The following is a 17,183-nucleotide window of genomic DNA, read 5'->3' as shown; positions in this document are numbered from 1 at the left end:
TTATTTCCCCCTTTGTACTGATCACTTATTAAATTCACAAGGCATATGAATATGTTTGCATCTTGAGCGGTTGGATTTGTATAAAGTTATTCTGTTGGTAACACAGTATTAATCAGTTTATGAGAACATTACACTGTCTTCATGTGGAGAAACATAGTCCACCTATGAGAAGAAGAAGAAGAAGAAGAAGAAGAAGAAGAAGAAGAAGAAGAAGAAGAAAAGAAAACAGTATTAATCAGTTTATGAGAACATTATGTGTATTATTATGTGTATTATTATGGAAACATAGTCCACCTATGGGAGAAAAAGACAATGTGGTTGTGAGGAGAAGAAGAAGAAGAAGAAGAAGAAGAAGAAGAAGAAGAAGAAGAAGAAGAAGAAGAAGAAAAGCAACAGTATTAATCAGTTTATGAGAACATTATGTGTATTATTATGTGTATTATTATGTCTTCATGTGGAGAAACATAGTCCACCTATGGGAGAGAAAAAGACAATGTGGTTGTGAGGAGAAGAAGAAGAAGAAGAAGAAGAAGAAGAAGAAGAAGAAGAAGAAGAAGAAGAAGAAGAAGAAAAAAGTATTAATCAACAGTATTAATCAGTTTATGAGAACATTATTATTATTATGTGTATTATTATGTCTTCATGTGGAGAAACATAGTCCACCTATGGGAGAGAAAAAGACAATGTGGTTGTGAGGAGAAGAAGAAGAAGAAGAAGAAGAAGAAGAAGAAGAAGAAGAAGAAGAAGAAGAAGAAGAAGAAGAAAAGCAAAACAAAACAGTATTAATCAGTTTATGAGAACATTATGTGTATTATTATGTGTCTTCATGTGTGTATTATTATGTGGTCTTCAGAAACATAGTCCACCTATGGGAGAGAAAAAGACAATGTGGTTGTGAGAAGAAGAAGAAGAAGAAGAAGAAGAAGAAGAAGAAGAAGAAGAAGAAGAAGAAGAAGAAAAGCAAAACAAAACAGTATTAATCAGTGAGAACATTAATGGAGAAACAGTTTATGAGAAAGAAGAAGAAGAAGAAGAAGAAGAAGAAGAAAAGCAACAGTATTATGTTTATCTTCATGTGGAGAAACATAGTCCACCTATGGGAGAAAAAGACAATGTGGTTGTGAGAAGAAGAAGAAGAAGAAGAAGAAAAGCAAAACAAAACAGTATTAATCAGTTTATGAGAACATTATGTGTATTATTATGTGTATTATTATGTGTATTATTATGTCTTCATGTGGAGAAACATAGTCCACCTATGGGAGAGAAAAAGACAATGTGGTTGTGAGGAGAAGAAGAAGCAGAAGAAGAAGAAGAAGAAGAAAAGCAAAACAGTCCGGTCCGCATCGGAGCGAGTACAGCTCGTGTTTTGCAGCCCTCCGTGCGGCTCAGTAAAATGGCTGTATGTAGCGGAGCCTCGTGTTGGTTGGGTTCGATCCCCGCTTCTACCCGGACTCAGTAACACAACTCCCACAACAATTTCTGTCGCTTTTTTTTTTACGCATTGTATGGAGCGTCCATCATATTTCTAACCCATTTACACGGAACCGGAACCGGGATGGCAGCCGGATTCGGTCCGGTATAAAAGGGGGTGGGAATGAATCGGCACAAGGATAAATGGTTCTAAACATTTATTTATATTCAATGCTAGCGTTTGATTGTGACTGACTCGCCGAGAGAGGGAGATAGAGGTGGTGGTGGAGTGGAGGGTGGAGGTGGTGGTGGGGGGGGGTAATATCATGGCCGCTCAGGTCGCCACACTGAACACTAGCCCGCCTTCCGAGCTCAAAAAGCCCGATCGAGACCCCAAGGAGGAGTCGGTACCGGCGGACAAGCAGGCGGATAAAAAGCAGCCCGGCTTGGACAGCGCGTCGCCGGGCCGGGGGGAGCTGCAGGACGGGGCCGACGGAGGAAATGCAGGGGGAGGAGGGGAACCTGAGATGAAGAACGGGAATGGGAACCCGCCCAGGGCTAACAATAATAACCAGAATGACTCTGTCGGACCGGAGGGGAACAACCACCCGGGCTTGGTGCACCACCACGGCACCGCGTTCCCTCCTACCTACGGGTACAGCCAGCACTACGGCCGGGCCGCTTTTCATCAACATGGCGGACAACAAAGCCCTGGCATGGCAGCTGCGGGTCCGGTCGTGCAGTCGAGAGACAACATGATGGACCCGTACCAACCTAACTCACACGAACACGGCTTCCCCAACCACCAGTTCAACAATTATAACCCGTTCCCGAGCAGGACTCCGTACCCGGGTCAGACGTACGCGGTGAACTCTCCGCGCAGTACCCAGCCGCCGACAGCTGGGGGCCGCCAGCTAACGTGAAGCAGCCGCCGCAGCAGCAGCAACCAGCGGGAGGACCGACTGCGATGTCTGGCTCGTATAGTAACCAGAGATACAGCATCGGGAACCCGCAGCCTACATCCACACCGACCCTCAATAAGCTCCTCACCTCCCCGAGCTCCACACGGGGGTACCCGAACTACCCGAACTACCCGACTAACGACAGCCAGGAAGGCGGTAGTAAGGGAGCAGCGGAGATGGGCAGCAGCGGGCTGTACGGGGGGAGCAACCCGGGCTGGCAACAAAGAACACACCACCCGTCACCCATGAGCCCTGGAGGAGCCGGGCAGCCGCTAGTTAGAACCCAGGTAACAGTTACATTTCTACGGGGACACGTCTCCGTCCCTCCTCCCAGCTCGTCCTCAACGTAGGCCAGCCATTGTCTGCTAGTTCGCAAAGATTCTAAAATGGCTGCCTCTCATGTGTGTGTGTGTGTGTGTGTGTGTGTTTGTCTCTGTGTCCTTTCCCACCAGTTACTGTTGAATAAGTGTTGTTTTTAAGAAGATATTATTGTTTTATTGTGTTTTTGTTAGTTGTGTAAACGGACGTAAAGAGAGCAGAGAAGGCCCCGATTTTGAAAAACCGTTGGAAATACTCCACCAAAAACCAACGGCTCGTTTTTTCCCCCTTCGATACCGTCTCTATGCTCATTGTGTTTTCAGTTCACTATTATTTTCTCACTAATGTGGTTATACTATAAGTTTGTAAAAAAACACACATATACAGTAGTTTATGGTAGTTTCTTTCAGTCACATTATATAGTCTTCCTGCCCGATAAGCGTTACTTTTTGCGGCTACATCATCAAAAATGTTGCGTTTCCTATCTGTGTGTTCAGTTTAAATCCTCTAAATGTCCCTTAAGACACCAAGGAAATGGAGTATATTAGTACAGTTTTGAGCACATGTGGGTTAAATGAGTTTCCCTGTGCTTGTCGCCTGTAAACAGCCAGCTCAGTGAGTGACTGCAGATTACACTGGGATTTGAATTGTGGAGGTAAAATCCTGCTGTCAAAGCCAGGAGATAGTTGGTCTTTGGTTGACATGCTAGCTGAAATCTGATTGGCTGCTCATCCTCATGGCCATTTCTAATTACATGTGATGCAAGGCTACAGTTGGTGATAAGAACTCACTATTAATTCACCACAGGGTCACCACGAGGTATTGCTGTTTCACTACTCTGCTCCATTCTCCATCCAAACATGGATAATGTTTTTTATGTTTTAATTGTAGCAAATATTTCCCTAAATGAGGAGTAAACCCTATTTATTAGCTGTTTTGTTTTAGCATGGTTGAAGGGATAATGTATGAACCCATATCAACTGCACTCTGCATCATCATACGTGATAAGTAGAGTGTTTATTTGTGTCAAACTCAGATAAACACAATGCCAGCATTACTACAGTCCTTAAATGTTTACTACATAGTGACCTAAGACAACATCTGCTGCTGTTCTGTTACTATCATCTATCATTATGGTTTTCATGTTATTTATTTACATAATACTTTATTTTTCATCTTTGATATTCACAAAAATAGACTACTGGACATATTTGTTTCATATTATCACATGCTACACAGCAGCTAAAGGCAAAACTGAATGCTGTGTGTGTGTGTGTGAGTGTATCTGCCTCTGTGTGTGTGTGTGTGTGTGTGTGTCTGGCATGCCACACAAGTTTGACTGTGTGACTGCAAAGAATTCCCCCCAATCCTCCCCCCAAGCCAATCAGAAGGCAGTCCACATCTATCCCTGGCCCAGGGACTTTCCTCTCTGTCTTATGCAGATTAGCCATGTGCTGCTCTTATTTATTTTACTTCATTATCTTGGATCTGCAAAATGTCAGGTAAGGCATTTTGCATACTATTTGTAAAGGGCTTTTGTGAAACTGAGGATGCCCCTCTCAGCAAAGTGCACGAGTGTGAATTCACTTGATTTAATGTAAGGGGACACTTTTAGTTTTCAAGTAGAAGAAGGCCCTCTTGTTTAAATTATGATACAATTCACCACCTTTCAATGCCAAATCATTTTGATGGAGGTGAGGGAATAATTGGATCCCTAAATGTAAGGCACTAGCATAGCACAGCACCGAGTTGATGGCAGTGACAATTTAGTAGCACCTAGTTTTTTTTTTTTACCTCCTTGACAGTTTGTACTAACTGTTGGCTTATAGACAAGAGTATGCTTTTGTGCATTTTTTTTCACTCTCCTGCTGCTTCGTTCAATTCTGTTGTCATTCATTCAGAGCCAAACTGCCTTCTCTGGGAGAAAAAAAACCTACTTGGACCAGGTTCAAAACAGGAGCACAGCTGGGATATGTTTAAGATTGGGCAGCCTGCCCTCCATTCGAAAGTAGATGTATATATATAGCTCTGTTGACTTCTGAAACTATGGCAAAGGGAGGTGAAAAAAATCAGGGTAATGACCGTGGGAAATAAGGTGGGGGAAAAAAGCACAATTTCCCCATTCACTGAAGTTTGTTTTTACACTTTTGGTATTGCAAAAGTTACACGCTGCAGCCAAGTCTTTTATGGACACACTGTAACCGCCAAATAATGTTGCATAAGAAAGAGGGAGTCCGTGTGTCGGTTGTGTCACTTGATATTTAGCTTCCTCCTATGCTGTCTGTTTGTTGACTTAATGTATTTTCTTGTGTTCTTGCCATGTCCAGCCACCTGTTCCTATGGACCCAATGGGGAAAATGAGAGGTCAACCATACGGAGCAGGCAGTCCATACAGTCAACAGTCGCAGCAGGGGCCACCCACAGGCCCACAACCGGGGCCCGGTTACCCTGGCCAGGGTTATGGCCCTCCAGGTCCTCAGCGATTCCCAGTGGGAATGCAAGGACGTACCCCTGGAGGCATGGGTAGCATGCCTTACGGTCCACAGGTATTCCACATGATTTATCTTATTCAAAGAATAGGCCCCCAGTGTCTTCATTTTTACAAGTATATTTATATACACTATTATATTTATATTTTTTCGGTTGGTTTGAAGTCTTTGTTGTTTTTGTGTATTCTGTGCAGATGGGAACTTATGGACAGCAGGGACCAGGAGGCTATGGCTCTCAGGGCCAGGCACCATATTACGGCCAGCCTGGCCAGACTTCTCACCCAAGCCAGCAGCAAACCCCCTACGCCCAGCCCCCGACAGGACAACCGGGTGGCCAGACACCTTACCAAGGGCAAACCCACCCTCCGCCGACTTCTGCTCCGCACACCCAGGGCGGACAACCCTATCAGCAGCCCCATATGCCCCCACAGTCACAGGGGCCACTGCCAGGAACATCCCAAGGGCCTCCACAGTCTCAGCCCCCTTATTCCCAAACCTCAGCCCCGCAATCTGGTCAGTCTCTCTACGCCCAGCAGCAGGGTCCTCCCAGTCAGGCTCCGCAGCAGCCAAGTTCCCAGGAACCCCCTGGATCGCAGGGCCAGTCCAACTACCCGGGATCCACACAGGGGCCTCAGCAGCCCCCCTCACAGCAACAGCAGGCACAGTCTCAGCCTCCACAGCAGCCAACGGGACACAGCCAACACCCACAGGGCCAGCCTGCAGCGTACCCACAGAACCCGCAGCAGCAGCAGCAGCAGCAGCAGCAGCAGCAGCAGCAGCAAGCACAACAGTCACCTTATCAGCGCTTTCCTCCTCCACAACAGCAGGTACTACCCTCAGCCTGGGATCATCTTCATCTAACTTAGTTGTCTTTCTCTGTGTGCGTTCACATGCATGCTTTCCTGTGACTCCGGCAGTATATTTAGGCGTATACTCTGATGTCTTTTAGGAGGTATCCCAGGACTCATTTCAGTCAAACACCCCTCCATCCACTCAGCCTAAGTCTGGCCCAGAGGACAGTCAAGGCCGCCCCTCCAGCCTTCCGGTCAGTCGCTTGTTATATCACTGCTGGAACATAAAAAAAACTTTACATATCGTTTTTTTTCTTTTACCCTCGTGTAAGAGAGCTAGTTTCAATTTGTCTCTAGCAGTATATGTAGTCAACACATATTCCTTTGACTACTACTACTATCAAATATATGACATCATAAGGCTCATTACATTCACAACCCCCCCTCCCCCTCCCCAATAAATGTCTGGTATCAATGTCCTAAAAGCTTCCACTTGCATGTTTGTTTGTGGCTGCTGTGCTTTCTGTCCCTTGATGATTTAAGACCTTGTGTGCTGCAGCACGTTAGTGGTCGTTGAGAGACAGATATAAAGGGGCTGTCACTGCCGGTGGAATAAATTTAAAACGAATACAAGAAAGTTTGTTTTTGAGTTGAAATTGCATGGCAGTGCTGCTGCAACATGCTGACTCAGCTCGCATTTACAATCCTTGGTAACCATGACAACCCATGGCACTGATGCACACTCATTTTTTTCTTTGAAAAAGATAAATAAGGACTATGGCCCTCTGGGTCTGTGTATGCGCGTGTGTGTGTGTGTAGTATTTGTATGTGTGCCACTCTTATCTAAACAATAGAGAAGAAATTGCAACATCCTAATACTAAAGCCAGTGTGTAAAATAAACATTAAAGTACAATAAAAAGTTATGCCTTATTGTACAAAATGTAGTCTGTCAAAATACACTGAAGAGCTGAATCTTCTGAATTTTAAATTGAAGTATTTTATTTTTACATCATGTCTGATGACTCAATTTATGCTCTTCCTGTCCTTGTTTTCAGGACCTGTCAGGCTCTATCGACGACCTGCCTACAGGTACAGAGGGTGCCCTGAGTCCCGGTGTGAGCACGTCAGGTGTGTCGAGCAGCCAGGGTGAGCAGAGTAACCAGGCTCAGTCGCCCTTCTCTCCCCACACGTCTCCCCACCTGCCAGGCATCCGAGGCCCCTCGCCTTCCCCCGCTGGCTCTCCTGCAGGCGCCAGCACACCCCGGACAGGACCACTGTCGCCCGCCAACATGCCAGGTAACTTGCACACTGAAATGAGACATATGATTACTAGCAATTTCTGACACTTGTGCTCTCGACACCCAATGATTTGAGCTGTAGGTTAATGAAAACTTTTCTGTGTTGATTTTGCGTTGCATGAGAAAATAAATGTCTACATATTTAATGAAGAACACTAACAAGAACACAACTATTACTTTTATATGATTATTATTTAGCTGATTTGTAAAAACCATTTTTGGTTTCTTCCATCATCTCGGGTCCCAGCTACACTTAAAAGTGTTAAAGTTATGTTGGTTGGACAGTACTCATTCACAAAACATGCATTTGTAAGTGCTGAGACAATGAGGCAGGTTTGAAATGTTAAATAAGAATGGGTTAACAACATGGACTTGTTGGACAAAAGTCTGACCAAAAAACTGGGCCAAATACTTACAAATACCATATTTTCATTAATTGGCCTGTTTTTGTCATCATGAAAAGGGTTGACATTTTAAATTATGTTTTCATGTTGAGCAGAAAAGCATTTTTTTCTTACATAAAACTTTTTAAACCACATCTTTTAAATACAGGAACACTTCTGAACTTCCTATTCAATTGCTCAAGAATGGAAATCAGTGTTTGTCGTTGGTCACTACAATATAACCTCAGTGACTTGAAACTCAGTGCTTATATTGTCCCCTTTTTGAGCTCACACTAACTTAACTTGAATGTCATTTTTTTAGTGACCCAGATGCCGCCGAGGCCATCAAGTGTGCAGTCAGATGGGAGTTTACACCCTGCAATGAGCCAGTCTCCTATGGCCCAGGACAGAGGTATGCTTCAGTCAAAATGCTCAGTGATCAACACATTAACATGTCAAGAGTGTTTGCCGTAGCACCTGAGTCTGACCACTATGGCCCTCTCTCGCTGGCTTTCAGGGTTTATGCAGAGAAACCCTCAGATGCCCCCTTATGGCTCCCCCCAGTCAGCCTCTGCACTTTCACCGCGCCAGTCCTCAGGGGGACAGATGCATCCTGTGATGGGCCCATATCAGCAGAACAACTCCATGGGTGGCTATGGACAACAGGGGGGACAATATGGCCCCCAAGGTGTGTGCATTCTCCTCGTCTTTGTCATGTGGGAGATTTATTAAGTTTGGAAATTCTGTTCTGATTTTGTGAAAAGATTAATTGTGAAATGGCTTCAAGAGGCTGCATTTTTATGGCTCAGGTTTTGGTTTCTAAAAGGTATTCCACTTGGTTTACTATCCATTTGTGAAGTTTGCTCATGTGCATTTCCCATGAGACAAACCTATGGAATATATCTCCCCTGCCTCATAGGAATACCATGCTATCCCTGGTCCCTCCCTCTGACTCTGTTGCAGCTATTTATAGCTGTGAAGCAGAGAGTCAGCTGACATAGCAGAGCCTCCTGTCAGTAGAGCTGAGACTGTGACGAAGGCTTGTTGCTCAGGGTGCATAGCTCTCTCTGCTAGCACACTGTAGGGAAAAAGTCTACCTCACAGCTCTTCAGGAAAAGACACCAGCTATAACAATTACATTTTATTGTTGAACACTAATAAACTTCTCGGTGTTGCTGTGTTTTTTTCAGACCGCTATACAGATGAAGCCACGTGATTACTTTACCTGAATATGTTCCACTATAATGTCATCCTTAGGTTATCCCCGGCAACCTGGCTATGGCAACATGCCTAACGCAAACTACACTGGGCCCGGCATAGGACCAATGAACTCCATGGCTGGACAGGGTGGGACCGCCATATGCTGGCATTCCCCCAGGAAGGATGCCCCCTAATCAAATGGGAGCGCGCCCCTATGGCCCGAATATGGGTCCAAATATGGGCCCCAACATAGGTCCGAACATGCCTCCTAACATGGGCAACATGCCACCCCAGGTAGGCTCAGGAATGGGTCCTCCTCCGGGCATGAACAGGAAGCCACAGGACCCCACTGCCATGCAGCACCCTGCCACCAACTCCATGCACAATAGGTTGGTTTTTGATGAATTCTCAAGGGCCTACCCTCATTTACCTCACACAAGACCTCTGATTGAATTCTCACTCGAGTACGAGATACCTGTACCATACTTTGTCATTTAGGAATACTAAATGCTTATTTATTGTCTCGTTCGTCCAGGATGCCTGGTTACCCCAACATGTCTCCAGGCATGATGGGCTCCGGCCCACCCTATGGCCCCCCCATGAACAACATGCCTGGAATGATGAACACTCAAGGTGGATCACCTTATCCTATTGGGCCAAGCATGGCCAATAACTCAAGTGGTAAGTTGTACAGAGATAACCAGAATTAGCTCTATTCTCCTTTTTAATTTGAGTAAATTCAAAGCTAATTCTAATCCCAATCATTGTTGTAAGGCATGGCCCCCAGTCCAGAGGTGAACAACAAGATGAATAACAAAGTAGATGGGAGTGGAACGCCCAAACCAGAGCCCAAACCGAAGGTAACCTGTCTAGTACATGTTAGTATTTTTGAAAATCTTTGAAAGTCTGAACACTCTTCAAGTTAACCCCAGGTTGTTCTTTTTTTTCATCTTGCAACAAACAGAAGTCCAACTCTTCAACCACAACCAATGAAAAGATAACACGTTTGTATGAGTTAGGACCAGAGCCGGAAAGGAAGATGTGGGTGGACCGATATTTGGCCTTCATTGAAGAGAAAGCCATGGGCATGACCAACCTGCCCGCTGTAGGACGCAAACCCCTCGATCTTTTCCGGCTCTATATGTCAGTCAAAGAGATCGGAAGCATGGCACAGGTTGGTATTTTAATATAATTTATAACCATCAATAAATTCCAATTGACCTGTTGTAGCCCCAAATCTAAAAAAAAATCTTCTTTGTGCATCTTCCAGGTGAGTAAGAATAAGAAATGGCGTGATCTGGCCACTTCCCTGAATGTGGGTACATCCAGCAGTGCTGCCAGTTCTTTGAAGAAACAGTACATCCAGTGTCTATACGCCTTCGAGTGCAAAATCGAGCGTGGCGAGGACCCTCCTCCTGAGATTTTTACAGACAACAAAAAGAACCAAGCTGCCAAGGTCCAGCCACCCTCTCCAGGTTAGAGCGCTACTCATGTAATCCTTTCAACACATTTTTAAGTGTGTTTGAGTGTATTTAAAGTCATGTACGATGTCTGTCTGCCCCTTTCTTATTTCAACCTGCAGCGTCCCTCTGCTCCACAGCTGGGTCAGGCTCTCTGCAGGGTCCTCAGACACCCCAGTCCACCAGCAGCTCCATGGCTGAGGGGGGTGACCTAAAACCTCCCACCCCAGCCTCCACTCCTCATACCCAGATGCCGCCCATGCCACCCGGGTCCAGGTGACTGTCTTCGGTTTTACCATTTAGTGCAAGCTTTCTAAAAGACATTTTGATGTGATAAACTAATTTCGTTCTGCCTTTCCCTCTATCTCTCCTGCTCATCTCCTAATTTCCCCCCTCCCCTTCACCACTGCTTCTCTCTAGGAGCAGCGTTAACCTGCAGGACCCTTTCTCTGAAGGAAGTGACCCGGCTTTCCCTAGGAAGAACATGACGCCCAACTCCGCCTATCAGCCAGGCATGAACACGCCAGAAATGCAAGGGCGCATGGGCACCTACGAACCCAACAAGGACCCCTTTGGTAACATGCGGAAAGGTGGGCACACTGAATGGAAAAGAGCTGAATGGATTATGTTGTCCTAGAAACTAAACTACATTCTTAATTACCCGTTACGTTAGACAGCTCTTAATGGACTTTAATTCTGAATACATTTCCAGTCGGGGAGCACTTTCTACCTGCTAACCAGGGCCCTAACAGCGGGGTGGGTGACCAACAGCAGCAGCAACCGCCACAACAGCAGCAGCAGCCACAGCAGCAGCCTCCATTCAACAGAGGACCGCCTGGGGCCATGGGCACGATGCCAATGGGGCCCAGACAGCAGTTTCCCTACGGACCAGGCTACGACAGGAGGTAAGATTCATTGAATAGAAAACAGCATTTTCAAGGTCATTGAACACTGTTTATTATACCCAGCAGCTATTTTTTATGATCAGTCACACAAGTCAAAGTGCAGGTCAAAGTAACTCTAAGGATGAGTTTCTTAAGATTATTTGATTAGAAAAAAAAAATACATAGGAATTGGCACTTGATCAGCTGGCTTCTTAGACATTACACTGTGCTTTGAGTTGACGAAGCACTGCCAGGGTTTGACATTGAATGAAGCAGTTTTGATTTTTTTAAAAGATATGGTTGGACTGTGTCACCTTGCTGACATGTCTCACTCATCCTGTGAGTCCACTCTATATTGTTAATCAACCATACATCCTATTTTTTGTTTAATTTTGTGACAGGAGAAGGGTTGTGCACTGGATTTGTGCTGCTTTTAAACACAATAACAGAAATAAAAATTTGCAAAATGACCAATTGCCTGCTTGCTTGCCTGGTAGTAGTCGCAGGCTTATGACCCAGATAAAAAAAAAAAAAAAAGTATTAATGAAGTTTGGCTAGTAGCTATTTAATTGCAACAAAAGTATTCATGATGATGATTGTAACATTGTTTATTCTTGTGGGCTCTAGTATAATATGTGTATCTGTTTGCAACAAAGTATGGAATAAACTTACCATGTGTATTGTTCTGGTTTTATCAGATCGGAGCAAGGATTGGGCCCAGAGGGCAACATGGTATCCGGTGCTCCTCAGCCAAACCCTATGGTACCTGCCAACGCCGACACTGGGATGTATTCGCCAAATCGCTTCCCACCACAGCAGCCACGGTCAGTTCACCTCACACTTATTGCCAATCTTGAAGCTACTGTCAAATGGATAGCCATCCATATCTCATTGTATGTGTTAGTTAATTTAGTGTAATATATAGGGGTGTTCTGAATTTGAAGCTTTAAACAAAAAGAAGCCCTGGATGTCTTTTGGTCACAAATTCATCACTACAATAAGCAGTAAAGTTGACTGTGTGTAAAACCATGACTTAATCCAGTGAGTAAGAGAGGCATATTGTATTAATGTTCAAACTGACAAGGTTTAATGTTTGCAGGCATGATTCCTATGGTAATCAGTATCCCGGACAGGGAACGCCCCCTACAGGCTCCTATTCAAATCAGCAGCCTGGAATGTACCCACAACAACAACAACAGGTCAATGATCCATCTTTACCACACTAACTCTCACTAAGCGCAAAACATTGTATTTGTGTTGTTTATCTTTTTCTCTTTGACTGAGCTTCTATCGTATTTTAGATTTGATTTGTATGGTGCAGGACACTGTTATGAACCTATGTATTAATACTTGCATTTCTAATAAAGATGTTGTTAAATAATTGTCTTCCCTTTTACCTTTTTGATGTGTAGAGTTACAAGCGTCCTGTGGAAGGGGGATATCCTCCATCAAAACGACATGAGACGGAGTACAGCGGGCCCTTCCATGGCGGACAACAACCACCGCAGCAGCAACAGCAAGGAGGTGCCCCTGCACCCTCTTCAGGACAGCAGGAGTCGTACAATCAGTACAGCGGCAGTGGGCCCTACCCCGGCTCTGATCGCCGTCCACCTGGCCCGGGCAATCAGTTTCCCTTTCCATTCGGTCGTGAACGTATGCAGGGAGCGACAGGGCCCAACGCTCAGCCTAACATGCCCCCTCAGATGATGCAGCCAGGCCCTGAGGGTCCTCAGGGAGGTATGTGGCAGGGGCCGCGAGACATGAACTATCAGAACTACCCCAGCCGGCAGGGTGGCCCCGGGGGCCCACCCCAAGGACCTGGATACCCTGGCATGAACCGCTCAGAAGAGATGATGTCATCTGAACAGCGCATGAATCATGACGGCCAGTGGGGGGGTCAGATGGGTCCGCGGCAGCCTCCTTATGGTCCAGCGGGGCCCGGGCAACCTATGCCTCGTTCAGTACAGTCCACCTACCAGCCCCTTCAGGGTGTGCAGAACCACATTCCACAGGTGTCCAGCCCGGCCTCCATGCCCCGCACCATGGATAGCAGGACATCGCCTAATAAATCTCCATATATGCACGGAGTAATGAAGATGCAGAAGGCTGGCCCTCCAGTGCCTGCGTCTCACATAGTGCCCCCTCCAGTGCAGTCGCCTCTAATAAGGCGAGACATGCCTTTTCCCCAGGCTCTATAGAAGCGTCCCATCCTGTCCTTAAACCACGTCGGAGACTCACCGTGAAAGATATCGGTATGACTATAGATCATAGATAGTGAACCTACTATTATTTGCTGCCTATTGCTGCTTTGTCCAGTTATATTGTTGTAAGTTGTTGCTTAGAGGGTATCATTTTTTTTGTCTTCGTAGGAACCCCTGAGGCCTGGAGAGTCATGATGTCATTAAAGTCTGGTTTACTGGCTGAGAGTACGTGGGCCTTGGATACCATCAACATTCTCCTGTATGATGACAACAGTATTTCCACCTTTGATCTCAACACGGTGAGACCTTAATGATTGTTTATAACGTTGCACTATGCGTAGTGATCATGTCTAATTATTTTATTTACATGTTCTTTCTTCAGTTGCCTGGCCTACTAGAGTTGGTGGTTGAGTATTTCAGACGCTGCCTCATTGAAATCTTTGGCATTCTGCGGGAGTATGAGGTGGGAGACCCCGGCCAGAGGACACTACTTGATCCTGATGCCTTGAAACGAGACTGGGACAGCACGGAGGAAGAGGAACTGCGTGCTGAAGACATGGAACAAGAGGAAGGAGATGACGAAGAGGAGGAGGAACAAGAAACAGAGGGGCCAGCCCGTGTAAAAGAGGAGGAAGAGCAAGAGCAGTGCTCTGAGTCTCGGGGCCAAGATGAGAAGACAGAGGATGAGGAGCGAAAGAGCAAGGGTTCTTCCTCTGAACAGACATGCCCATTGCAATCCTTAGCTGCCAGTGAGAGACCAAGACAGGCCAGCAAGTTTGACAAGTTCCCCCTCAAGGTGGTACGAAAGAAAGACCCATATGCAGCTGGCCAGTCCAATAATCACGGCAAACAGCAAGAGTTTGACAGCGGGTTACTCCATTGGAGCGCCGGAGGGGGAGACTCAACAGACCACATCCAGACTCACTTTGAACCACGCAAAGACTTCTTGGAACCACGAGAACGAATATCTGTGCCCTCAAGTCTGCTGAAGCGGCGAGTCCCAGAAGAAGTGTTTCTGGAGAATTGTTTGCCAACTGAGGGAGAGAAACCGAAGAATCAAGACGAAGACGAGACATCTCCCTCAGAGAAGGCCAGCCCCTCCCTCAGCAGTGAGGAGGAGAGGAAAACAGATTCTGAGACAAAGACAGTTGATAAAGTTGATGAAAGTCACCAGGAGAGTAATAGACCCATTCCTTCCCCCGACAGTGTTTTATTCCAGCGGGCACGGCAGAGTGGCGTCATCCTGGAGGACGAGCCTCACAGCAAAGACGAAGGGCCGCTCGTTGCGCTGGCGAACTGGCAGGATTCTCTAGCCCGCCGCTGCATTTGCATCTCCAATATTGTCCGCAGCCTCTCCTTTGTGCCAGGCAATGACCACGAGATGTCCAAGCATCCAGGGCTGCTACTGCTCCTGGGGCGCCTGATCCTGCTCCACCACAGGCACCCTGAGCGCAAACAGGCTCCACTCACCTACGAGAAAGATGAGGATTCAGACGAGGGAATGGGCCAAAGGGATGAATGGTGGTGGGACTGCTTGGAGCTCCTGAGGGAGAACACACTGGTCACTTTGGCGAACATCTCCGGCCAACTGGACCTCTCCATCTACCCTGAGAGCATCTGCTTGCCCCTGTTGGATGGTCTTCTCCACTGGGCCGTCTGCCCCTCAGCAGAGGCCCAGGACCCCTTCCCCACCTTGGGCCCCCACAGTGCTTTGTCACCCCAGAGACTGGTCCTGGAGACGCTAAGCAAACTAAGCATCCAAGACAACAATGTGGACCTCATCTTGGCCACTCCGCCATTCAGTCGGTTGGAGAAGCTATACGGGAACCTGGTGCGGCTAATTGGAGACAGGAAGGTTGCGGTCTGCAGGGAGATGGCTGTGGTCCTACTGGCCAACCTGGCCCAGGGTGATAATGTGGCAGCTCGAGCAATCGCTGTTCAGAAAGGCAGCGTGGGCAACTTGCTGGGCTTCTTGGAGGATAGTCTGGCTGCCACACAGCTCCAGCAGAGCCAGAGCTCTCTACTACACCTACAGGGGATGCACTTCGAGCCCACAAGCCCGGACATGATGCGGCGAGCCGCCCGGGCTCTGCACGCCTTAGCCAAGGTGGAGGACAACCACTCAGAGTTCACACTACAAGAGTCCCGACTCCTTGACCTTTCAGTGTCTCCCCTCATGAACTCGCTGGTTTCTCATGTTATCTGTGATGTACTTTTTTTGATTGGCCAGTCATGACAGCTGTAGGGAGCCATGGCTCCACATTTTGGGGGTTTTATCCCCGTACCCCTCTTCCCTGGAAACCTGGCTTGTGTGTAACGGGGCAAGGAAAGTTCAAGTGACTGTCTTTAATTTATGAAAATCCATCAGACTCCATTCTCTGAGCCCTCCCCAGGCCGTCCTCGCTCGAGGAGGGTAATCACAGAGCTGTGGTGGATTACAAACCAGAGAGATGCCCGCATAGTGACACTACTTGTAACATGAATGCCAACTGGATGACACAGAGCAGAGCGCCACGTTCGGGAGACTGTTCTGCACTTGGGGGGAAAAAGTACTTTTTAATAAAGATAAATAAATGAATAAATAAATAAATAGCTGAAAAACAAAAACTGTAACCAAAGTTGCTGTCTCGTTTACAGTGAGTTTGGGAGACACAGTGTGCCCTAGCTCTCCCCTCGAGGGCACAATGAGTCTGTAACTGGTTGAAGTTCGGAGGTGAAGCAGACTGACAAGTGGCCTACTGGTTATAGTTGCTGTAGTTGGATTTTCACCAGTCAGCCCGACAGTAGACTAAGTGCTGTCAATAGACACCTTCACCGGGGAGGCCTGTGCAGTGTGCAGTAGATTGTAGGACATTTTCTGTACCGTACTGCTCTTGAGTGTAAGCATTCTGTAAGACACGTTTCACACAGAAGCAGAAGACGCAGCTCTTCTAGAGTTTTGAGGTCATTTTTAGTTTGGTGTTAAACAGAAAATGGCTTTCTTCCCCAAAGTATCAAGAACCTACAACACCCTTACCTCCTCTTATCCCTTGATTGTATGAATACCCTTATGAAAAGAAATCACCTCTTAGGACTGGTTTTCAACTTCAAATACAGCTTTGCTGTGGTGTATATATAATGTTGTACATTACACTTCCTTTCTCTGTGTCTGTCTCTGTCTGTGTCACTATTCTCACACTTGTTATTGGTGAGGGATTGAGGCTGACGTGAGTTTGGTCTGAGAGTCCCCCACTAATAAGACCCACACCTCTGGTCTCGCCACAGCTCCGTAGTACGACAGACACGGCTAAAACCTGTTATCTCCTGGTACAACAAAATAAACTAGATGAAGTACACATTTGACAATTTTTCTTCAGTCATGGATTCTGCATATTTGTATTTCAGACTATGTAGCTAAGACAACATGTAAATTCCTCCCTTTCCGTTTTTTGGCTCAATGAATATCATTTATTCAGTATGAAATCTTTATACTATATGTTCCACGTGGTAAGAATAAATGTACATTAAATCTTCGTAAGCTGTTTGATGTTTTGTTTTTCTGAAATAGTGACCACTTCTGGACAAACCAGTGAATCTAATGTGTGAATTCACACATAATTGTGTTCAAAAGAATTTCTGAAATAGATGCTTCTTCACTTAAGTGCTCAGGAAACTTGTCGGTAACATGATCCTACTCAGTGGACTCAACTGTTAACATTAGCTGTTTGCATTGACTTTATTGCTGTTTCTACGTTTCAGTAAAATAACCGCATACATGTAAAATAATGTAAACAGCCTATGTAACGT

At 46.1% G+C, this 17,183-nt stretch overlaps 1 protein-coding gene across 1 annotated transcript; it reads left to right on the top strand.

The window, feature by feature from the left end:
- The first annotated feature begins 1,328 nt into the window (after positions 1-1,328).
- Positions 1,329-16,897, top strand: arid1aa (AT rich interactive domain 1Aa (SWI-like)). Its single transcript, XM_054622250.1, is given in 23 exon segments — positions 1,329-2,316; positions 2,319-2,659; positions 5,018-5,236; positions 5,374-6,006; positions 6,129-6,224; positions 7,027-7,267; positions 7,975-8,064; positions 8,170-8,340; positions 8,910-9,000; positions 9,002-9,241; positions 9,388-9,533; positions 9,627-9,712; positions 9,817-10,026; positions 10,123-10,327; positions 10,435-10,588; positions 10,733-10,902; positions 11,025-11,217; positions 11,895-12,020; positions 12,296-12,395; positions 12,609-13,377; positions 13,380-13,448; positions 13,566-13,696; positions 13,780-16,897. Coding segments are annotated over 23 exon segments (6,915 nt in total). The 5' UTR covers positions 1,329-1,736; the 3' UTR covers positions 15,634-16,897.
- Positions 16,898-17,183: the final 286 nt, after the last annotated feature.

The sequence above is a fragment of the Anoplopoma fimbria genome, chromosome 20, assembly GCF_027596085.1.
Source record: "Anoplopoma fimbria isolate UVic2021 breed Golden Eagle Sablefish chromosome 20, Afim_UVic_2022, whole genome shotgun sequence".
Classification (NCBI taxonomy): Eukaryota; Metazoa; Chordata; class Actinopteri; order Perciformes; family Anoplopomatidae; genus Anoplopoma; species Anoplopoma fimbria.
This window is presented reverse-complemented; position numbering and strand designations above follow the sequence as displayed.